This window comes from Netta rufina (assembly GCF_964035555.1).
Source record: "Netta rufina genome assembly, chromosome: 16".
Lineage (NCBI taxonomy): Eukaryota > Metazoa > Chordata > Aves > Anseriformes > Anatidae > Netta > Netta rufina.
Genome location: NC_140140.1, coordinates 16,152,124 through 16,173,780, shown reverse-complemented (window position 1 = coordinate 16,173,780; position 21,657 = coordinate 16,152,124). Strand labels below are relative to the sequence as shown.

Sequence of the window (21,657 nt, the reverse complement as noted above, 5' to 3'; positions counted from 1 at the left end):
GCTGTATCCGTGTGGGTCACGGCAGAGGCTGGCTGCGTGCGGGGCTGCTACCAGCCCTGAGAGTGGCACTAACGAGCACCCGAATTAATGACAACTTTGTACTTGCATCAGGCAGCTGGACACCTGCGAGGACTTTTCTCCTCATTTCAGCTGATTAAAGTTTGATGGAAATTAAAACAGAAGAGTTACTGTTTTCTGCCTAGATTGCTGTAAGTGACGGCTGAGCTTTCCCTGAGCATCCCCTCACCTGCCAAAGCCCACAGACCACAGTACCTGGTCCGTAGCCTCCATAAGAATAGCGACATCCATGCCTGGGTTTCATTCCCAGGTCCCACAGGCAAGGTGCAGGGCAGGGCAGGGGCAGGACACCGGGCTGGGCCAGACGCTGTGGGGAAAGCCCTGCTTCCCTGCCTGCAGTCCTCACGTTAATGAGGAGGAGAAGGGTGCCTGGTTCCTTGACAGGAACCCCCGGCACGAAAACAAACTGATGCACAGTGGCATTTCTAATAAAGATATCAGGGTGCTTCAGGGACACTCAAGTTCAGTGTTATGTCTGCTATCTGCAAAGTCAGGTCACAAAGGAGAATTAGCTTGCCCAACCCCTGCTGTTGACTTGCATGCAAAAATTACACAGCAAACTAGTACCCAGTGCAGAATCTGTAATTTGCAGCAGTGCCTACAGCACTGTTTTTAGGCTGATTAATATTCAGTGCACTGCTGTGAAAATGAAAAGCCAGACAGAATTGTCCTCCTCCCCTTTCTGCATCCATGAAGATGCCAAGGGTAATGGCTGAAGCAAGGAAACAAAAACAAGATTCACTTTCGGTCAAGCTGATACAGGTTTTTTGTTTTTTTTTTTTTTGAGCTACAACAAAACATTCCATTCTCTTCAGGTTGTTTAGCCTCATCTTTTAACCTGTTTCTTTCTTTCTTTTTCTTTCCTTCCGTTATTTAATTACAGGATGTTTAAAAAAGAGTAGTAAAATATTTTCTTTGAAGCTACCAGAACAAAACATTAGCCATTTCCAAAACCAGTTTCTCTTTAAAAAGGGGATTTTTTCTGACATTATTAAAAACACTTTCCCATGACTATTTGATCAGAGCTCCATATGAAAAGCCCTTGTGCTGATTGTGGGAAAACTGTCCCCGTGCGGAGCTTGGAAGGAAGCACGGCACAGCTTGGCACAGCACTGCTGGGGGAAGCAGGGGGATCTCCAAGGCTGGGACAAGGCAAGAAGCTCCCAGAGCTGGCGGCTCCTCAGGAGGGACAGGGGGTGCTCAGTCGAGGAGGTGGCATCCACTGAATGGAACAACCACAGCTTGATGTCCCCGAACATGAGAGCCAAGCTACTCGCCCCCTGGGGTGCCCCCAGCCCCCCCTGCACCCTGAGTCTTTCCAGTCTCTGGGGGCACAAACTGAGGGTCTGTGGGCTCCCCTCCCCATGCCAGCTCCTCTCTTTGGAGCCCCTTTCCTTGCCCTGGCTACGGGCAGGGGCTTTGCCCGTCTCCCTCCCACAGCACTCCCCTTGCCTTGCCTTAGTGGGAGAGCCCCCCGGCACCCAAACCTGGCTGGCTGCGGTGGGACTGGATGCTCTTGCGCAATGACACCAGCCTGTGAACCAGGAAAGTGGAGACACAATGGAAGCTGAGGCCTCTGTTTGCCCTCGGTGTTTTGGCTCTGCAGGTCTGTGCGCCAAAGTAAACCTTTACCCGCAGTCCCAGACCTCGTGTCTCGCTGTTGTGTCAACAGAAGCCGGATGGAGGCTGGGTGGCACGCTGTCAGAGCAAAGCCTGCAAACACAGACACATCCGAGGTGCTGCTGGACAAGAAGAGCTGGCATGGTCTGAGCTGTGCTCCAGCCAGACACAACCAGCCCCGAGGACTCCGGACACACTGGCCAGGGACAGGGATGTGGCAGCAGCACTGCTCCAGCAGCAGCTGCAAATGGCAGTGTCACCTGCAGCAGGTCACCTGCAGTGTCTTCTGCAGCATGTCATCTACGGTGTGTCTTCTGCAGTGTCATCTGCAGCACAGCCCAGCCACAGCAGTGAGATGAAGCCTCCCCGTGCCTCCATCACCGCTGCTCGGGGCCGGCGGGGCAGTTCCACACAAAGCTGCCCTCCTGCCCTTTTTTTGGGTTGCAGCTGCAGCTCCAGGTGCCCAGCCAGCCCCAGCCCTGGCCCCATGCACCTCGCAGGGCCCCCACAGCCCTCGCCCTGTCCCTGCAGCAGCGGGGAGAGCAGCAGCCTGGGCTGTGCCAGGCCACCTGGGCGGATTTGCTTTTTGGCATTTTCTTTCCAGGATTACGGAGGAGATCTTTACACCTGTCTCTGAAATTATTCACAGACGGTGAGCTTGAATTGAGAATTGGCAGTTTCTTTCATCCTGTTCCTCCCGTTTCCTTAGGAATTGGAAGCCGAATGTACCTGGCGAGGCGTTGCATATTGGGCAGTTTGGCCGTGGCAGTGAGCTCTGTCTCTCCTTTGTGCCACGGAGCTCTGCAGCCTCCTCCCGGGGCTGTCACGGGGCAGCCAGCCCCACGGCCTCATCCTGCTGCTGAACACACACATCACTGGCACGAAGTGCAAGCCCCCAGCACTTCAGCACTTACTGCAGCAGGCCCTCTCAGGGGAAGGACCACCTGCTCGTTGCACATGGTGACATCCTCTGGCACCAGGCGCATCGGGGCAGGGACACGAAGCTTTTTGGCATAGCCAGCAGCCAGGAAACTGCCTCGGCCACAGGGAGCCCCTCCTGAGCCCCCGCACTCTGCGGCCACACGCCCGGGGGGTCCCGGGGGTCCCAGCCCCGACCCTGTCAGCGCGCGAGGAACGCGTTTGTTCGTGTCAAAACAGCTGCCGGTTCGCTGGGAACAAGCGGGGAGCAGGAAAAGGGAATAAAAGAACCAGCAGCTCAGGGACAAGGGCAGAATAAATCTGCATAAATACAAATGAGGTGAATATTTATTCCTCTCGCTGACCACATTTCTGCAGCTACTTTAAATTGCGAGGGAGGCACGGTCCTGCAGAGCTGGGCAGGGTTTAGGCCCAACTCTGGTGCTGCGGCTCGTCGTGGCTCCCCGTCTTTCCAGCAGGTTTGCCTATTAAATATTCTTTGCAGGCAAGTTACTCCTGTAGCTGATAGGGGAGATAAATAACAAAACCCTTGCAAATGCAAAACTCCTTTGGCAGTTTGGAAAGAAACCAAATCACGTGCTGAATGCAGATGAAGAAAAGTCCTTTTTATTGCGAGGAGTAACAGAAGGGACGTGGATCGGCCTCACCCACAATGCAGCACATCCAAACCCACTTGGAGATTACAAGACAGGATAGCATGTACTCTGATCAGTTCAAATCAGAACTGTGAACAAATCAGCTACGTACATATTTAGATTAGATTGTAGGCCTTTCTTCCTACTTCTTAACAATATGAAATCACTGGAAAGAGAAAAATTTCCTTTTCAAGTGGTCAACTAATCACAAAGCAGGAGGAGAGCAAAGACAAAGACTTACATTTCATCAGTGTTTGTCCCTTTTCTTTCTTCCCTTTCTGTGGATTTGGTGCACGTGGTGCACGCTCACAACATTCACGTGGGACCAGTGCGTGTGGAAGGACTTTCTGCTAGCTGCCGGCTGCCTCAGTTACACACTGGGGACGTGTCCCCGTGCCATGGCCATCACTGGCCCTGAACCCAGCCCCAGTTGCCTGGGGAGGACTTGTGGATCAGGCCACTGTCTTTGTCGGTGACCGTACAGCCACGACAGCCAGGAGAGCACACGGGCAGGACCCACAGCTCCTGCCACTGGCACCGCGGCAGCACTGCAGTCAGCACGGCTCAGCTGGCAGAGCCACCAAATCCTGGTGAGGCTGAAATGTAAGGTAGAAGAAATAGCGTATTTTCTTGGTTGTGTTGCTCCCATTTTCACGTCTGTTCTCTGTGCATCGTATCATCCTCCTCTCTTTGCTCCTCCTCCTCTTGGTGTAGTGGTGGGAATGGTCCGGGGGGCACCTGGGGATGCTGGAGATGAGGCTCAGGCAGTGCAGGGGCATCGCGGGAGCAGCTCAGCTTGGTGCAGCAGCCCCCTGCTGCCTCCCAACAATGGCACCAGGCTCACCCTGTTGGGCTCACCTTGCCTGGCACCAGCACCAGGACCAGCACACCCAGCTCCGAGCCCCGTCCCCAGTGAGCAAACCCTTACCTGAGGCACTGCTGGCCCTGTGCCTACTGCGTGCTCCTGGCATCGATGCCTGCAACTGGGAGAGACGGAGCCACGTGAGAGCCCCCAGCCCAGCAGAGCCCCGCGGTCCTGCCCGGGGCCCTGCTGTGCACCGCCTGTGCCGGGGAGCCCTGGTGTTATGGGCAGAGATGATTTAGTGCCCTGAGGAATTCACCTCTGGGGAAGCTGGGATGGCTTCCAACTCTTTCTTCCCTCCTCTATATATTAACTTTGCATGCATATGAAGCTCAAAGCTCTTACAATCACCTCTGCAAATATTAATTAATCCTCACAGCATCCTGAGAACCATTATTCACTCCTACTAAGTAAATATTATTAAATCCTTTTATGAGAGGTGAAGTGACTTTTCCAGGGCTGTACAGAGCATGAGCAGGAGCACACAGACCTCGTTTTATGGTGTGACTGCATCTGCCCGTAGCCGCTGGACCTGCTCCCGGCTGTACCTGTGCCAGCACCGTGTCCCCATCCCACCCGCTGCCCCCACTGCCACCCCGCTCCTGGCACCCTGCGGAGCCCAGGGCTGCCCCTGGGGCTGCACTTACTCTGCAGGAGCCAGTCGATGAAGACAGCTGGAAAGGGGTAGTTCTGCAAAAAAAGGAGGAGACATTAACGGGTGTGAGTGCAGGCGCTGTGGCTGTGGGAAGGCAGGAAGGTGAGGAAAGGCAAGGGATGGGTCGGGACCAGACCCGGCACAGTGTGCGGGTAGGGCAGGTCCCATTGCTCTATTATCGGTGAGGACACGGCCATAGGAGGATAGGGGCATGGGAGAAGGCTGGGGAGCGCGGGAGCCTCCATCCAGAACCATCCCTAAAGCCAGGTCCTGGGGCTACGCCCGGCGCTGGCAGCACCTGCAAGTCCAGCTCCACAGAGTGCTCCAAGGTCATCGGGAAACTGGAGAGGGCAGACTGGATTTTCCCAAGGAGTCCAAAAAAGACGATGCCTGCGGAGAGAGAGAAGGAGAAGGAGAGGCAGGGGCAGAGGCCGCCAGGTTTGCAGAGCTGCCTGCAGTGCCCTGTCCTGCCCAGAGCCCCCAGGGCTGGTGCAGTGCCTGGGAAATGCTGCCCCTGCCCCCAGGTGTTCCCAACTCTCATTTTCCTGTGGGGCTCAAACCCCCTGGGTTCACAGGTGGTGAAAGCTGTTGTTCTGGAGTTATCTGGTGTATGAAATGTTTGGGTGACATCCTGAAAACTTTCCGTGGAGTGAAGCAGCAACTGCGCCTCTGCCTGGCTCGAGAGCTGGGGAGGGACAGACACGGCTCTGGGGGCCACGCGCTGGGGCTGCCTTGCTGCAGCAGTCTGGGTCTGCTAATTATAAACGCTAATTATAACCCTAATTATAAACCCTGCAGTAAGGGCAGCAGGGTCCATGCATGGTGCTCTCACCACGGCGAGCAGTGGGAGCAGAGCCGTGTCCATGCCCCCAGCACACTGCTTGGTGTGGGGGGACCAGAGCTGCCCCTGCCGCGAGCAGAGCAACTCCTTCCCCACATCCCATGCTCTGCTGAGGGCATCCTCTGTTGGCAGAAACACCAGTCACAGAAAAGCCACATGTTGCTACAAAAATTATATAGAAAAGTTCGCAACTTACGGTTGAGAAATTGTAGTTTGATATTGATGATGCTGAACCAAATATTCACTAATGGGCAAAACTGCAACGGTAATAAGTGGAACAGCCTTGGTGAGAATATCGCAGTTGTAGCAACACATTTCACTAACATCTTTTGAGTCTCACAGACTTTAAATCAAGATGGAGCAATCAGCTCCTAGAGCATAGTTTCCTCCACGGAAAAAGAGCAATATAAATTGTTCAGCCTACTTCTCAAAACAGCACAGCTTCTCTTTAACAGAATAAAAGATTTTCTAACAAGCACCTTTTTTCTAAGTGAGGCTGTCACTTCTGTTTACCATACCTTCTTCGTACGAAAAGGCATTTCACAAAGCAATTGGTTACAAATTATCCCGTAACATTGCATGATGGAATTTGAATTGCTTCTAACAAATAAATCCTGACTCTAAGAAAGATCAAGGAAGTTTGCAGAATTCAGTTATAGAACGTGGGTGTGTGTCTGTACACGCACACATATCTGGATATGGATATGTAAATCTGCTTCATGCTTATGGGAAAAACACTGATTTCAGTCAAACCTTCTGACATGGCAGAATTTCTTGCACTCACCAGTGCAGGTAGGAGAGACCGAAGAGAAGAGTTCAGCAAACCGCTCACCAAATTGGTGAAGAAGCTGGAAAGGAAAAAAAGGCAGGAATTACTGAGGAGGCTGACAAAACCCAGGTCGCAGAATCAAGATGAATCTGAAGTGCAACGCTGGGTTGCAATGCTGTGAGCACTGAGGATGAACACACATTCTCTTCTTTTCTCTCCGATGTTAAAAGATGCAGCAAGCCCACAGCTCCCCCAGGCTTTAGCAGGAATTATAGGTGCTCAGGACTTTTAGTTATCTGCTTAGAGAAATCTGATTGTTAACGGTAAATCTGTGCCCAGATTTGAGACTGAAATTTTGCCTCACTGCAAACATGCAAAAAGCTGACCTGCGGCTAGTCCTGCACATTATTTTAACCATTTCCAGATGCACAAACCAACTTCCCATTCCTTTAAAGGGTTCTCAAAAAATGGCTTTTATATGAGAAAAATTTAGTCTGTATGTTGCCACTGAGGCTTTCCTGGTGCTAACTTTCCCTCTGCAGTACTGGGGTCCCCAGCCTGGGGACCAGAGCCCATCTGGGCAGCTCGGGGGGCTGAGCCCTGAGAGGAGAGGGAGGGAAAAACCTGCCCAGGGACAAAATGCACAGCCGTGCTGAGGGCCAGGGCCAAGCCCCACATAAGCCCGGGTTGGATTCGGATACTGTGTGCTGTGGCTGTGTCCTTGCAAATCACCCCGGGACTTCCGAATGAGAAGCTGCACAGCATGTCAAATTAGTATGGGGCTGGTGAAGTTTGCCCACACTCACCCCTTTCGCAGGTTGACTTTAATGCCACCGTATAGGTTGCGGCAATCCTTAATGACCAACTTGAGGTCACCAGGGGTGTCTTGTGTCAACGCAATGTGGGATGTGATGTTCGTTTCCACCGAAGATCCGCTCAGAAAGAGAAATATTCTGAAAAGTAAGGAAATAACTGTTGTGGCTTGGAGGGCTATGGAGAAGATGAAAGCACAGAACAGCAGTCTCTGTGGCTGAGACACAAGCTGGGGCTCGGCTGGGGCTGTTTTCATCTCAGGACTTTCATCAGGCTCCTGTTCGGGTTAGCAGGTCATCGAGCCCCTGAGTGCTAACAGGCACGGGGGGTTCCAGGGTAGCTTGGACTTCAGAGGAAGGAAGGACTCATCTACATGAAAGAGCACAAAGCCTTCTTGGCACTTTGCTTCCAACACCTTGTTCGCAGCAGGATCACCGGCTCTGCCAGCACCTTGGGGTTGAGATCTGGGCCTTGGTGAAGTCAAGAGCTTCTCTTAAGGAGAACAAGATTTCTAAAATGCATTGCAAATGCATATTCACAGCAGCTCCAGAGCTGCATTCAATGCACAAGCTCCCCTAAGAACCAAACGTTTGAGGATGCTTCTCCAGCCCCCTGAACCGCCCCAGCTCCCCCACTCCCTGGGACCCTGTAACCCCACCACACTTTGCTCTCCCACCAGCCCTGCTCACCCTGGCAAGTTGAACGTCAGCTTCGAGTACAGGTTCAGCACCAGCTCACCCCCAGGAAGGACCTTCCATGATGCTCGGGCTTTGTCCAGGCTCAGCATCTTCAACCTGGGGGTCGAAACCAAAGCCAACCCGAGCTGAGATGGGAGCAAGCCAGGCTGCTGCGAGCTGAGCTTGCTGCACAGCAGGTGGCAGGAGCAAGCCCTACAGCCTCATCCCTTCTGCCAGTCATTGGGCTTGTTACCCATGTGGATAGCCCTGGTCAAAAGGTGTAGGTGGGGAAGGGTCAAGCCCTGCTCCAAGAGGAGAGAGCTTCAAAGCAGGACCAGGTTGCCCAGGGCTGTGTCCAGCTGAGTCCTGGCCATCGCCAAGGACAGAGATTCCCCCACCTCTTGGGGTGCCCATCGCAGTCACATCACCGTCATGGGAAAGACTTTTCCTGGACCTGTGTCTGGTTGGCATTTCCCCTCGTGTGGGCTGCAGGCCAGGGACTGCTGGTCTGTGTAACAGGAAGGATCTGATCCTGCCCTGGAGCACCTCTTTAGGTGAACCCCCACCTCTGGGCATCACTTGTTAGAAAAATGCCAGTTAAGTATCTGCTATTAATTACTACTGCCTTTTTTTTTTTTTTTTTTTTTTTTTTAATCTATTGCTATTATTTACTCTTAAAGCTAAGTTTTTAAACACCAGGCTCTTACAAGCTGTCACCATGTCAGGGAAGCTGGTGGATGGGCCATGGATCTGCAGTGAGCATCACCGCCGTGCTTCTGCTCTGACTTACCAGGCTAAGTGCTGTGTCGACTTGTCGGGGACTGCAGTACCCAGTGGTCCTCCTTCATCCAGCAGTCCTCCAACTCCTCCTTGGCCCAGAAGTCCTCCAACTCCTCCTTGGCCCAGCAGTCCTCCTTCTCCTTGGCCCAGCAGTCCTTCTTCACCCAAAAGACCACCAAGTAGACTTCCATTGCCTGCAAGACCTCCTTTTCCAAGCAGCCCCGTGCCAAGCAGCCCTTCCTCTCCAAGAAGGCCTTTATTGCTGAGGAGGCCGGTGCCAAGGAGCCCTTTCCCACCAAGGAGGCCTGTGCCGAGGACACCGGCGTTCTTGGATTCATTTTCAGTGCCAAGGAGACCTTGACTTCCTTCACTACTCGGACTCTTCTTGCCGAGAAGGCCCGTCCCAAGCAGCCCACCTTCACCGAGAAGGCCAGTGCCAAGAAGCCCACCTTTCTTGCTGATCAGACCTTCACCGCCGAGCAGACCTCCTGCAACAAGCAAGTCCCAGTTATTAACCTACCTTGTTCAGAACATCATTTTTTTATTTTTTTATTTTTTTGACAGCAAAAAGGTCACCCTGCGCATCTTGACTGCTAAACAAAAACGCTTCATCACACCGCATCCTCCGTCCCCGCCAGGCTTCGTGCCAGCTGGGACTGCCTGGCTGCTGCCCGCGTTTCATCCTGACAGACTGAGCAAGCTGGCAGGTCGTTCCCTTTTAGCTAAGACTTTTAAAAACCAGCCCAAATCCCTCTGTGGTGCCTCCTCCACCTGGGTGAGTCCCTGCCGGGGACATCTTTGCCCAGGTGGGGCCAGTTTGGCAGTGCCAGGGGGTGCGGGCAGCTGGGGTATGGGGATGTGCTGGCACCAAGGGGACACCGTGGAGAAACCTTGGAGCTCACCATCTGTGGGCTGTGCTGGACCAGACCCCAAGATGCCCCCCAGGTTGAGGAGGCCTTGGGAGGGGGGCAGGAGGCTCCCGAGGATGGTGAGGCACCAGAGGGGCAGCATCTCCGTCCCAGCACCTGCCGAGAGACCCACATCAGCCCAGGCAGCGGGACATGGTGGCCCTGGGCCCCCACCACTCCCCGTCCTCCCTGTGTGTCACGCTGGGCAAAGCCCCCCTGCCCCAGGAACCATCCCTGACCCCCAAGCCCCTGTCCCACCTCCCTCACTGTCGCATTTTGTCCAAAGCAGGGGGCTGCCGTGCTCCAGGGCAGTTCCCGTCCCCACACCCTGGTGCAGAGCATCTGCCTGGCATCGCAGGGGGGCTGCGGGGAGGAAAATGGCATTTTGGAGAGAGCAGAGGGAGGAGAAGAAGCAGGAGGACCTTGTAGCGAGAGAGATGGATTGCTTCAACCTGCTCAGAAATGGCCCTGAAATAAGAACAGATAAAAGGGCACAGCCGGATAAAAAATGGTGTGTCAAAGCCACGTCCTTCTCCACCTCATGAAGAACACCTTGCATTATGAAAGCTCAAAGCACAGCCAAAATCAGATTCACTTCCCCGTGGTCAGGCTGTTTGTTTTTCTCATTTTGCTTCAGTCAAGCCTCTGAAGAGAGCCCATTTTCCTGTGTTTGAGCTGCCTCTAGTGACAAGAGATCACCCTTGGGGATCTCATGTTCCCACACCACTTGGTCTTCTTGGGGTTGTGACCAGCACTGTGACATGCTGGTTTATGCCAATAAATGTGTTTGCAAAGAAGGGAAAAAGGCAATTGCCGAGCCATTTCTATAGGTCTCGAGTCCAACAAAACATACATAGCCTGCACAGCCCGCGGCGTGGGCCCAGCCTGCCTGGCATTGTCTCCTTTGTGAAAGACAAAATATGATCTGCATATTGCAGCACTTCAGCACTAGGAAATAACGTTATTTAGGTCATTCTGAACAACTTATCTGTTCCAGATACTTTTTAAAAAATCCTTCTATGACAGTTCTTGGCACAATTAAATTAGACTTTAATTCACTAGACTGTCTTTTACATTTTCCCTTTGATCAGCACGTAATGATGCACAGCTCCTGTAGCTGTGATTATTGAACAGAAGAGAAAGATAGAGGCTTGAGCAGCTTCGATTGAGAATTGTGTCAAATAAAATCAGTGGGATTTGTTGGAGGGTCTCTGCAAGACGTGTGTAGCATTGTAAGAGGATGCCAAAATGGGTTTCAGGTCTTTTAAAAGAGCTCTTAGAGAGAATATGTGATAAAGCAGACAAATATCTATGCAGGTATTAACTATATTCAACTAGTCAGTACATCCCCTTGGTCACTCACATTTAAGTGAGCTGAGCATCTTGTACATGCAAAATGTATGCATGGCTTTGCAGATAAGTGCCTATTTCATACCAGCTGAGATTAGATCTGATAAACTGAAAATTGTTCTGAATTCTGGTCAACAAGAACAATTAAAGAGTCCTAGTCATTTCTTCTAGCTTAGTCATTATAATAGACTTAACAACAACAAAAATAAATGTGGAATTTGACAAGCAAGAGCTCTACTGGCTTTAAAAATTAATTTTCATAAATGATTAAATGCTGCTACAGAAATCAAAGGAAAACATCATTAAAATTCTTGCTTTTTCAAGCCGAGTTACACTTTGCTGTAGGTCGTCTAATGGGAACAGGAGTTCTGTGGCTACGGTACCTTTATGCCTCTTACCTGGAGCCCTTTGAAGTTGCCGTGCAGCTGCCTACAGCCTCTTATCTGCTGCTGATAGGGAGCAGCTCTTATATACCCAGCAGAGTGCAGGAACAAGGAAAGTACAGGGAAGGATGAAATAGGAATAATTTCCCCATGTGGGCTCAGAAGCACGAGCCCTGTGCCAGCCTGACTAGCAATGGACCGAGGTGCAGGAGTGCTGGCCAAGCCAGGGGGCAGCCCCCTCCTGCCCTGCAGCCCCGGTGCTGTTACCAAAACTGCAAGCAGCTGGGGCACACAGCTGTATCAGTGCAGGGATGGGGATGGGGACAGAGTTGGGGACAGGTCTGTGCCCTGCAGGCAGTACTAGGCACGAGCAACCATCCCAGGGCATCCCTCGGTCCCAGGGCAGGCATCCCTCTCTCTTCCCTCTCTCCTGGCTGTATCTCCAAATTAATTTGCCTGGGATGGGCAGACCCCAGCCCCTGTGCTGAGCATCACAGCCCCTTTGAGACAACCACACAGTGGCCAGGGTTGTGGTGTGGGGTCTGGGGACGTCCCCGGTCCCTGGCTGAGTGGGTGGCTGAGGGGGGACTTGGGGCAGCTCTGCCATGGGGGATGCTCCATCAGGGTTAGGAGGGTTTTGTCTGCGTGCAGGGAGAGGACAGCTGCCTCCAACAAGCGAATTACGCACTGCAACAGCATAAGGCTGATTTTAAAAAGTAGTCGCAAACTAAAGGGTTTGTGGATTTATGGTGTGCCAGCTGCTCTGTGGAAACCACGCATTACCCAGAGGTAAGCAGGAGATGGCTTGTGTCTCAAAGGAAGATCCAAGCAATTTAAAGCAGGCTTGAGAGAGAACAAATACAAGCAGAGGGGGAAATAAATGCTGATAGGAAGGGAAAAAGAACAGAAAAGATGACGGGAAAAGCCTAAGTCTCAGCTCCAGATAGTTTTCAGAGTGTAACAGGCTTGGACAAAGGATGCAGGCTTGAAGGCAGCATTACTGAAGCAGTCCCAGAGGTCTCCCCTCACCCCAGGAGTGCTCGGTGGCTTGACAGCCTGAAGTTAGCAGCAGCCTCATTGCTCTGACAGCAGCTGAACCACAGGAAAGAGCCTGTGCAGGTCGGGCATCGCTCAGAGGTGCAGGGAGAGAGCTGCCCCTGTGCCTGCCCCCCGTGGCACAGCCTCTTGCCCCCTGCTCCCTGTGGTGCTGGGAAGGGACGGGGTGAGGGCTCCTCCAGCACCACAACTCCAGCACGGTGGGCAGGCAGCCAGCTTGCCTCATCATGCCCAGAGGGTTCCCCAAAACCAGGGGAAGGGGTTGCGTTCAGGTGAGTGGGTTTTGCATGGAAAGGCTGATGGGTTCGTGTACCCTCCGGTTGTGTACAGACACAGGAGCTGTTACCCGGGCCCTTGCCTAGCCCCAAACCAGGCACTCGCAGAAACTGAGACACATTTTGATATAAGGAGAGATCCACTCCCACCCCATGAGGAGAAGAAGAAGACCCCATGGGCTTCAGATCCCTGAGGGAAGGTGCAGCATCTCGCTCTAATGTAATTCTTGCCAGCAGACGGGTGCCTGAGCATCAGCGAAAAGAAAAGTGCAAAATGCAACAATCAGAGGCAAAAAACACCCTTGCTTTCTTTTGTGTTCAAAGCAACATAGGGAGGATGCAACATTTTTGTGGAAAAGCCCGAGCTGCTGTTTTGCTCTTCCAGGCACAGCGAAACGTCGTGGGGCTGCTTCGAGCAGGCTGGGCTTCCCACCTCTCAGGTGGTGGACGTGGAAAACCGTAGGTCCTGCTGCAGCAGTGGGCTCACGCTGACAGCACGAGGAGATCCTGGTGCGGCAGAGGGCTCGGTGTCACTCGGATTCATTTTACAGCATGCCCCGGGGAGCGGGGGCTGCACTCACCTCAATGACATTGATGTCGGCGTTGGTGAAGTCGATGTTCAGCAGCCGTGGGAGCGGGACCCCCCTGCCCAGCACGCCTGTGGGTCGGGGCAGCCCGGTCAGCACGGCGTGTCCCTGCCACCCCATCCCTGCACCCCCGGCCAGCATGAGGCTTCATGCCCCGGGGCCCAGTGCCGTGTGCTGGGGTTTGCAGCACCCACTGGTGGGGGGCAGCAGGGGTTTGGTGGGGGCATTTTGTGATGTGTGCCCGCTGCCCCACAAAGCGCTGCCACCGGGGTGAGCCTGGCCCTGCTGAGCCATCCCATTGCCACCACTGCACCCAGCCGAGGTCAATGCAATGCACGGAGACGCATGCAGTGGCTGCTCTAACACAAATGAGTGCACGGATGAGGCATCAAAGCTCCCTTACTGTTCAGTGCAGGCAGGAAAGCGACATCGAAAATCTTGTCAACGAGCATCTCCAGCAGCGAGATCTGCAACAAGGAGAGGGTCCCTCAGAGCTGTGCTCCCGTGGCCAGCGCGGCCTCACCCTGTCCTTGGGGCTGTGGGGGTGCTCCTGTTGTCTCACCTGAACCTGACCTGACCCCTGCTGCCCCAGCTCCACACCCACTTCATGCAAATCCCCAACTTCACAGAAATTAGAACTTTCTTTAAGCATTCAGTGGTCAAATTTTAGTCCCAAAGTAATGGCACTTCACAGGCATGTTCCAGCCAGCATTAAGAGCTGTCTGAAATTGAATTCCTGCTGCCCTGACAGCACGAGCACAGCCCAGGATGGAAGTGGATGGAGCGATGCAGCCCCCCCGGGCTGTGCTGGGCCCACACCGAGCTTGGGTACCAAGCCCATGGCTGCTGCGGCTGCATAGGCTCTGCAGTGATCACAGTAGGTGCGCACACCCTGCCAAACGGGGGCAGTCCTGCTTTGTTCGCATTTGCCCCAGTGTAAACTGGGGTCAGCAACTGGGATAGTTCCCGCTTCCCATCGCTATCTTTCACACAGATCTATGGGATTTTTTCTGAAGACCGTTCATGGATCACCCATAAAACAAATCCATCTGCAGAGGTGAGAGAAAGGCACTGTTAAAAATGCCATAAACGATAGTCGGCACTTGGCCCTTAATTCTCCCGTGCCAATCTCTCTCAGTGCTTTGCTCTCTGCAGTAGATTTCGCGTATGGCTGAGGCTGCTCCTGTTCTTACATCAAAGTCACCGACAGATGAAGACTCCAAGAAGAGATCAGTCCTGCAGAAGGAAGCAGAAGCAAGTGAGGTTCAGGTTCCCTGTGTCCCACCGCACATCTCATTGCCTAGGCACCCCTCACCACCCCAGGCCCATCCAATGCCAGAGTGAGCGGTGGCAGAAGAAGACAGTGTCCTACTTCTCACGGCTGGCGCTGATCTTCAGTTTGTTGCCCTCAACAGAGAACTGGGCCAGCAGGGAAGCGTCCTGCAGACAAGCAGAGGACAAGCACAGGCTGTCAGACAGAGCTGAAGCAGCCAAGTCCCAACGAGATGGCATTTCTGCACAGCTGCTGCTCTATACGTACGATATTCAGAAGGCAGAGGAACTTCTGGACGTCGTCATGGTGGATGGCCACCACCTCTGCTGTAGCCTTGAGCTGGATTGTGGCTTTGTTTTTCTTTAGGGTCACCACAGGTGCTTCGGGGACTGCAATTTTCAGCAGCAATTCGTGTGGCTCAGGGTACGCCTTGAAAACCTGCAACATCCAAAGCAGGAGGCTTGTGGTGGCATGTGAGGAGGATCAGGGGGAAGCCTGGAACAGGCTGCCTGCGGGGGCATTGCTGTGCTCAGCGATGGATTTGCTCCTGGATTGTTCCAGTTCAAGACTGTGTGTGAGCTCAGCCACTGTGCATGCCCTGAGCCCCCCAGGAGCATCTGCTGCTGTCCATGGGACTGCTGCAAGGGGGTTTTGTGACCCAGGAGATGTGCAGAGGACAGTCTGGCAAACCAGGCTTGGGCCTGCTGCGGTTTCTGACTTCAGACCCAAGCCCATGGGATGTCTGAAATGATGTCTCTGAGAGGAAGAGGCAGGGGGATCTCCCCTGCCCCCAGGTGCATGTCTTACTGGGCCAGCTGCAGCGTGGGCAGGAACCAGGACTCACCGCAGGAACCAGGGCTCCCAGCGTCGATGTTGTCAGCGGTGGGAGCTCAGGGAACTGGCACAGACAAGGAGGGGAAATGTTGCATGTGAGCACGATGGTCTTCAGCAGATAGCTCATACTTTGCCTCAGTAACACACCTGAGACCTCACGGCCTCTCACTCGTGTTTTTTTTTGCCCAAGATAGCACAGATCCCAGTAAATGGCAGCGAGGTGCTAGAGGACTGCAAGGTGAGACCAGTGCACGCAGCACTGCTGGCAGCCCCGGGCCTCCTGGGGCCAGGCAGATCTCCCCTGCTCACCATGCCGTTGGCGATGTCCAGGTCCAGGGCGCCTTCCTTCTGCAGGGCAGACAGCACCGACCTGAGGAAGTTGACGGAAAGGCCCAGCTGGGAGGAGCTGGTGTCCGGCATCGGTGGCAGGGGCGGCATGGGGACCCTCGGAGGTGCGGGGACACTTTCTGCTCTTCCCAGCGGGTAGTCAACCAGGCCTCCTGCTACTCGCCCAACAACAGTCTGCAGTTACAGGGAAGAAAGCACAAGCCAAAAGTGTTGCAGAAGCTCGCAATATTTGCCTTTATGGTTAACTTCATGTTCAGTCAGTGTGAAATCCCTTCATGCACAGCCAAGCCAAGGCAGATCCCATTGCATTTCCTTCTCCAGAAGTTCATGAAATGCGAACCCTGCTGTGCTCTGCCGTGACAGCAAGCAGCACGGGAGCAGAGCCAGCCCCTCTGTGGCCCCCTCACAGCACCCTGGGTGCCCTCGGCTCGGTGTTCTCAGCTGAGGAGCTGTTCCCCAACCCATGTGAGATATCACAGTGCGTGTAGCGAACAGAAAGAGAAGGTGCAGGACTTACATTCAGGTCTACTTCAAGGAACTGGCCGGTCACCAGGGGGAGGCTGGACACGGTGTACTGGATACTGCCCAGCAAACCCAGTGGCACCAGTGCTGGGGGCAGAGGAGGCGGCTCAGCAGCTCCCATGGGGCAGGGGTGCAGCTCCCCTTGCCCGCTGCAGTTCCTCCAGCAAAGCCCTGATGTGCTTGTGGGCTCTGCCCTGTCTCTGAGAGCTCCATGCAAAGCCACATCCCTAACGAGCAGTGTGTGCCACTGCTGGAAACAGAGGGGCCACCCCACCACCCCCACCCAGGGGTCTCTCTGCTGATGGCTTAGCTTTGCTGCGTGCTGCTCCCTGGTTGCTCCCAGGGATAAGGGGGTCTCAGCAGGGTGCTCCCGGGGTCCTGGCACTGGTGTGGCACAGAGGTGGGGTCTGGGGGCAGCAGCATCACAGTCCCCACATGGTCAGCACAGAGGGCAGAGATGACCCAAAGGGAAGGCAGAGGGACCCCAGGCACTTACAGTTGACGAACCCCAGCTGGTCGCTGACGAGGCCCAGGGCAACATCGAGGACTGGGCAGAGCTGCAGGGGGACGGGGAGCGACCACACTCAGAGCCAGGCACATCCCAGCGTGTCCCTGCCCCTGTGCCCCGGGTGCTGCAGTGCTGGGGCTGGGGCTGGGAGCCCCTCCAGTAGCCCCCCAGTGCTGCCAAAGCTGGGCCAGACCTGGGTCCAGCCCGGGGCACCCTGCCCTCCCTCTGGCACACTGAGGAAGCAGGACAAGTACAGGGTGCCAGGAGCCCATGTGAGATGGATGGAGAGACCCTGGGATTCCTGGGAGGGAGCAGAGACCCCAACCCATCACACGGGCATCGTTAGCAGATCCCAGGCACTTGGGCAGATCTGTGCCAGGCTCTGGGGCAGGCACAGTTTCTCCCACACAGATGGAGAGGTGGCATGTGTCCCTCCCTAAACCGCAAGGGGTTTTTCTTCCAATTTACCAGATTAGGAAGAAGCCTGTTCAGGACACTGGCCAATAAATTATCCACAACTGGGAGCAGGCTGTGGAAAAACAAAGGAACACCAGGAAAAAAAACAAGCTGCAAAGTAAATGAGTTTTAAACAATTCCCTGTGAAATGCGTGTAGAGCAGGCCTCCTGGAGCAAGGCAATTGCACCAGCGAAGTGTGTTGTGTATGCTTGGATTTTGCATGAGATAAGTCTAATTTGCATCCCAAAATAGCCAGTGGGAAATTTATTGCTGCCTTTTTTTACTAGGCTCTGTAAATGAGCAGAAACAACCTCAGCCCAAGTAGGTTTTGTGCTTCACATGCCAAGTGCTTACATCTTAGCAGACCCTGTGCAATGTCAGGTAAAAAGACTGAATGCAGCACAGGGGGCAGGGATATTCCTCTGAGACCTCTGCACCACTGCAGGGTGTCCTGCTTGGCTGCGCAGCCCCACAGGAGAACCCTGCTGTTTGCTGCAGCTGCATCAGGACACAGGGGGACTGCCACCACCAGCAGCCCTCTGGCATGGCCAGTGAGTGACTGTCACCAGCTCTGCCGTTGTCATCCACAGAGCTGGAAGCGCCCCCGTGCCCACCCTGGTGTCTGCTGGCATGGGCAGGGAGTCAGCGAGGGGCGATCAGCGGTCAGTATGTGCTGGTGGATCAGGACGTTGCAGTCACTCACCCTCTCAGCAGTCTGACTTTAATGCCCCCGAGGAGCGTGTCGCACTTCTCTATCACCAGTCTGGGATAGCCAGTGCCGTCCATGGTCAGCCTGACCCTCGATGTGATGTTCACTTCCACCGCGATGTCGAGCAGACCCAGGAGGCTGTGCAAGGGGACGGGGCTGAGCTCCAGAGGAGCAGCCCCTCCCTGGGGCAGGAGCGGGCTCTGTCCCCCTGCACCCCTCGTGGCACCAGCCAGACCTACCTTTTGCCATTGAGGGCCACCCGGGTGTAGAGGTTCAGGTGGATGCCGATGCCAGGCAGGAGCCGTAGGGACACCCTGGGGAGCGTCAGGTCCACGATCCTCAGCCTGCGGGGACAGCGAGGGGGGCATGGACAGTCACGAGTGGGGGCTCTGAGCACAGCAACCCACCAGCAGGGCTCTGCCACTCACACAGGTGACTGATTGAGGGATGGGTGAATTCAGGAAAAATATGATAAAAGACACCAAGTTTTCTCAGTTATTTTCTGGTTTTATCAGAAGCTTTTTCTAGTTGCCTTATTATTGCTTGCTCTTGTGCTTCTGCTCAGTGCTAGACAATAAGAATTAAAACAGGAAAATTGCAAACAACTGAGCATTGGCTTGGAAACAACGGCATCGGCTGCCCAGGGCTAATGTACAGTTCAGTGCTCCCTCTACGGGCAAGCGTTTCTCAGCTCCCACCTCCTTCAACCTCCCCTTGTGTAGCTGGGAGGTTCTTCTGCAGCTGGCAATGCAAACCTGGGGACTTGCAGGCAGCATTTCTGCCAAGGCGTCAGCTCCCAACCAAATCTGAGCAGCTACTGAAGGATCGCCACAGCCCCCCCCCCAGCAGCATTCAGAGGTTGCCCCCCCTCCAATGATCCCGGACGGAGCCTTCCTTACCCGGTGAGCCCCTGGACCGTGCTGAGCAAGCCTCCTTCCCCCAGGACGCCGAGCAGCCCGCCGCCTCCCAGCAGCCCTCCACTGCCCAGGAGCCCTCCTCTGCCGAGAAGCCCACCGGGGCCACCGAGGGTCCCCGCCGTGCCTTGGAGACCTCCATCGCCCAGCGCTCCTCCAGCGACCCCCAGGGGGATGCCACCCCTGGGGACGTCACCAGCAGCTGCAGGCCAGCCCCTGGGAGGGAGGCCATTTCTGGGGGCCGCCCCATAAGCATCTCCACGAAGACCCCCAAAAGCATTGCCACCGAGCAGACCACCTCCAGCCTCCCCACCTCCGCCCAGCAAGCCACCGCCAGCTTCACCACCCGCGCCCAGCAGGCCACCAGTCAGCCCCCCCAGCAGCCCCCCGCCACCACCACCGCCCAGCAGACCACCGGTAAGACCACCCAGCAGGCCACCACCACCAAGGAGACCTCCTCCAAGGCCACCGCCCTGCAGGCCGCCGCTGCCATCCACGCCGGGCACTCCGCTGCCGAGGGGCATCTCGCCGAGGGCACCACGGAGGGCGCTGCCTTGCCGCAGGGAGCCTGCAAGAGCTGGAGACCCCCAGCACCATCAGCCCCTGGGCAGAGCCCCTCCTGCTTCACCTGTAGGCTGAGCCCCTGCTGAGCATGAGCTCCCCATCCCAGTCACCGCCCGTTCCAGCCCCTGCCTGCCTGTGCTTCTTTATACCCATCTGTGCTACAACAGAAAAAAGGGCTTTGACATCTTCCAAATACCAGGGCAGGAGGCACGGACCTGTGCAAAGCAGCGCAGGGGAATTTGCAGCCCACCCAGGTGAGGCAGCACGTGGGCTGGCTTGGTTACAGGGGCTGCGTGGTGGCAGACCCACACCAGGAGGCGAGGTTAGGGCTCATGCAGCACCTCTGTTTAGTCCCTATCAGGCGGGGAGGCCTTCTGGGAGCCTGGCTACTTGAAATTTTAATCACAATAAAAAAGAAAGACTCGGAGGTTGGTTAGGGCAGGTCAACTCACCGTCGCTCAGAACACCCTTATTGAGTCTCAGGACGGCATCTGTTGGCGGCTGGCCCAGTGTCAGGGTCAGCAGGGCGTACACGACAGCGATGCTCAGAGCTGTTCGCATGCTGTCCTCAGACCCCACTGGTGGTGGTGGCAGGATGGGGACACGGGATGGCTCGCACCGCTCACACCGCTGGCACTGAGGCAGCCAGCAGCAACCTGGGGAAAGAGAACGGGGCTGAGGGGAAACAGGGTGGACAACCCCTGGAGGCAGAGGAAAGCCTGAGATATCTCAAGCTGGGTGCACAGTTTTAGGTGAGCAGCAAATCTGGGCGTTAGGAGCAAAACTGTTTGTGTGTTCGAGCCACATCCAGCTAACAGATTTGGACACACACACATGGAAAGAGGGAAGCATCCATACGCACATCTGTCGGTGATTTTTCAAGCCACTGTCTGCACAGCCACAGCACCTATTTGCTTGCTTCCATTCATGTGCAGCCCGGGCAACATGCTCCTTTCCACCTCCGGTCGCTGTGACATGATTTTGAACTTGCAGCGTGAAATCGTAACTCATAACCCAGAGGCTGCACGGCGCTTCCCTCGCTAAAACATCCCCTAAGCAGGCGTGCAAATCCATCCTGCCATCACACAAACAACTCATGTCTGGAATAAATTCCTTCAGCTCTTTTTTAAATGGCATGTTTTAACCTTGCAACAATAAAAATAACACCAATTCCTTTAAAAAATCCTGCAATGCAAAAATATCCCTAATTTTTTGTGTCAGATGAATACAGTTTCCTTCAGCAAAGTGTTCCCATACTGCTTTATCAATCTGCTTTTTGGAGTTTTCAGGCTAGCCACTAAATATAAACTAGGATCATTTAGCCACATTTCTACCATTTTCAGTACGTTCCCAACGTTTTTCTCACTCACCAGAGCACATTGCAGGGCTTGCAGGTAAAATGGTGGCTCTGTGCCCCAGTCTTAGAAAACCATGTGCCACTGTTTTGCCCACCTTTACCTGGCCTTATCCCAAATTGCAAAGCTCAGCTCTGGTCTTCCACAGCTCAGCTCCTGATCAAGTGGAGACCTCGCAGCTGTCCATGGTCACCCAACTCTCAGCTCTTCTCTGCTGTGTAGGAACAGGGGGTCCTTATATAGCAAAACTGATGCAGGAAAAGTGGAAGGATGCCTAATTTGTAAAAGCTGGGCTAGTGGATTGGGTCCATAAAGCAGCATTTGTGGTTTTAATATATCCCAGTATAAATAATGCTTTGTAAAACAGGATGGAGTATTGAGCAATAGGACACCAGATACCCCCTTATCAGCAGTGCTGTTACCCAAGAGCTTGGAGGAAAGGAGAAAATCCCCAAGCCTCATTGGGCTGGAGCACATGGAGCTGCTGCTGACCCCAAAGGAGGCATGCTGGAAAATCAGCTTATTCTCCAGGTGTCCACGCAAATCCCAGCCACCACCTGCATCCAGGCATTAACGCAAACTGCTGTGCTGGTATCCACAAACACAGCTGCAGGTGATTTTTCAGGTCCTGCCCAGCTTTCCATCGAGCACTCCAGAAAGGCCTTGGGAGACATTTTAGCTCCTTTAGTGTTCAACCTGAGCAGCAGCTCCTGAGGATTATCCTATCGGCCTCCACAGTTGCCAGCCCCTTCCCAGCAGGTTGTGTTCCTGCAGCCCCAGGAAAGTCCCTTCAGGGTGAGAAATGCAGATCAGGTGTCAGCCCACAGATCATAAGGGTGCCTTTGTCCCGGTGTCTTGAACAGTTGATACCTTTGTGAGATAAAATATATTGCTGAGATCCCAGATAAAACTGTCCAGTGCATCTTACACAACAAGGGAAAAATA

General features: G+C 54.3%; 1 protein-coding gene across 1 annotated transcript; it reads right to left on the bottom strand.

Moving 5' to 3' along the window:
• Positions 1-13,124: 13,124 nt before the first annotated feature.
• Positions 13,125-20,737, bottom strand: LOC311215312 (BPI fold-containing family B member 4-like; the record flags this gene model as incomplete). Its single annotated transcript, XM_084296410.1, has 16 exons — positions 13,125-13,148; positions 13,223-13,299; positions 13,632-13,695; positions 14,422-14,464; positions 14,601-14,668; positions 14,769-14,939; positions 15,346-15,399; positions 15,645-15,857; positions 16,201-16,292; positions 16,702-16,762; positions 17,182-17,242; positions 17,874-18,017; positions 18,119-18,223; positions 18,779-19,361; positions 19,810-20,013; positions 20,728-20,737. 16 exons carry the CDS (start codon positions 20,735-20,737, stop codon positions 13,125-13,127), a joined length of 1,974 nt encoding a protein of 657 aa, XP_084152536.1.
• Positions 20,738-21,657: the final 920 nt, after the last annotated feature.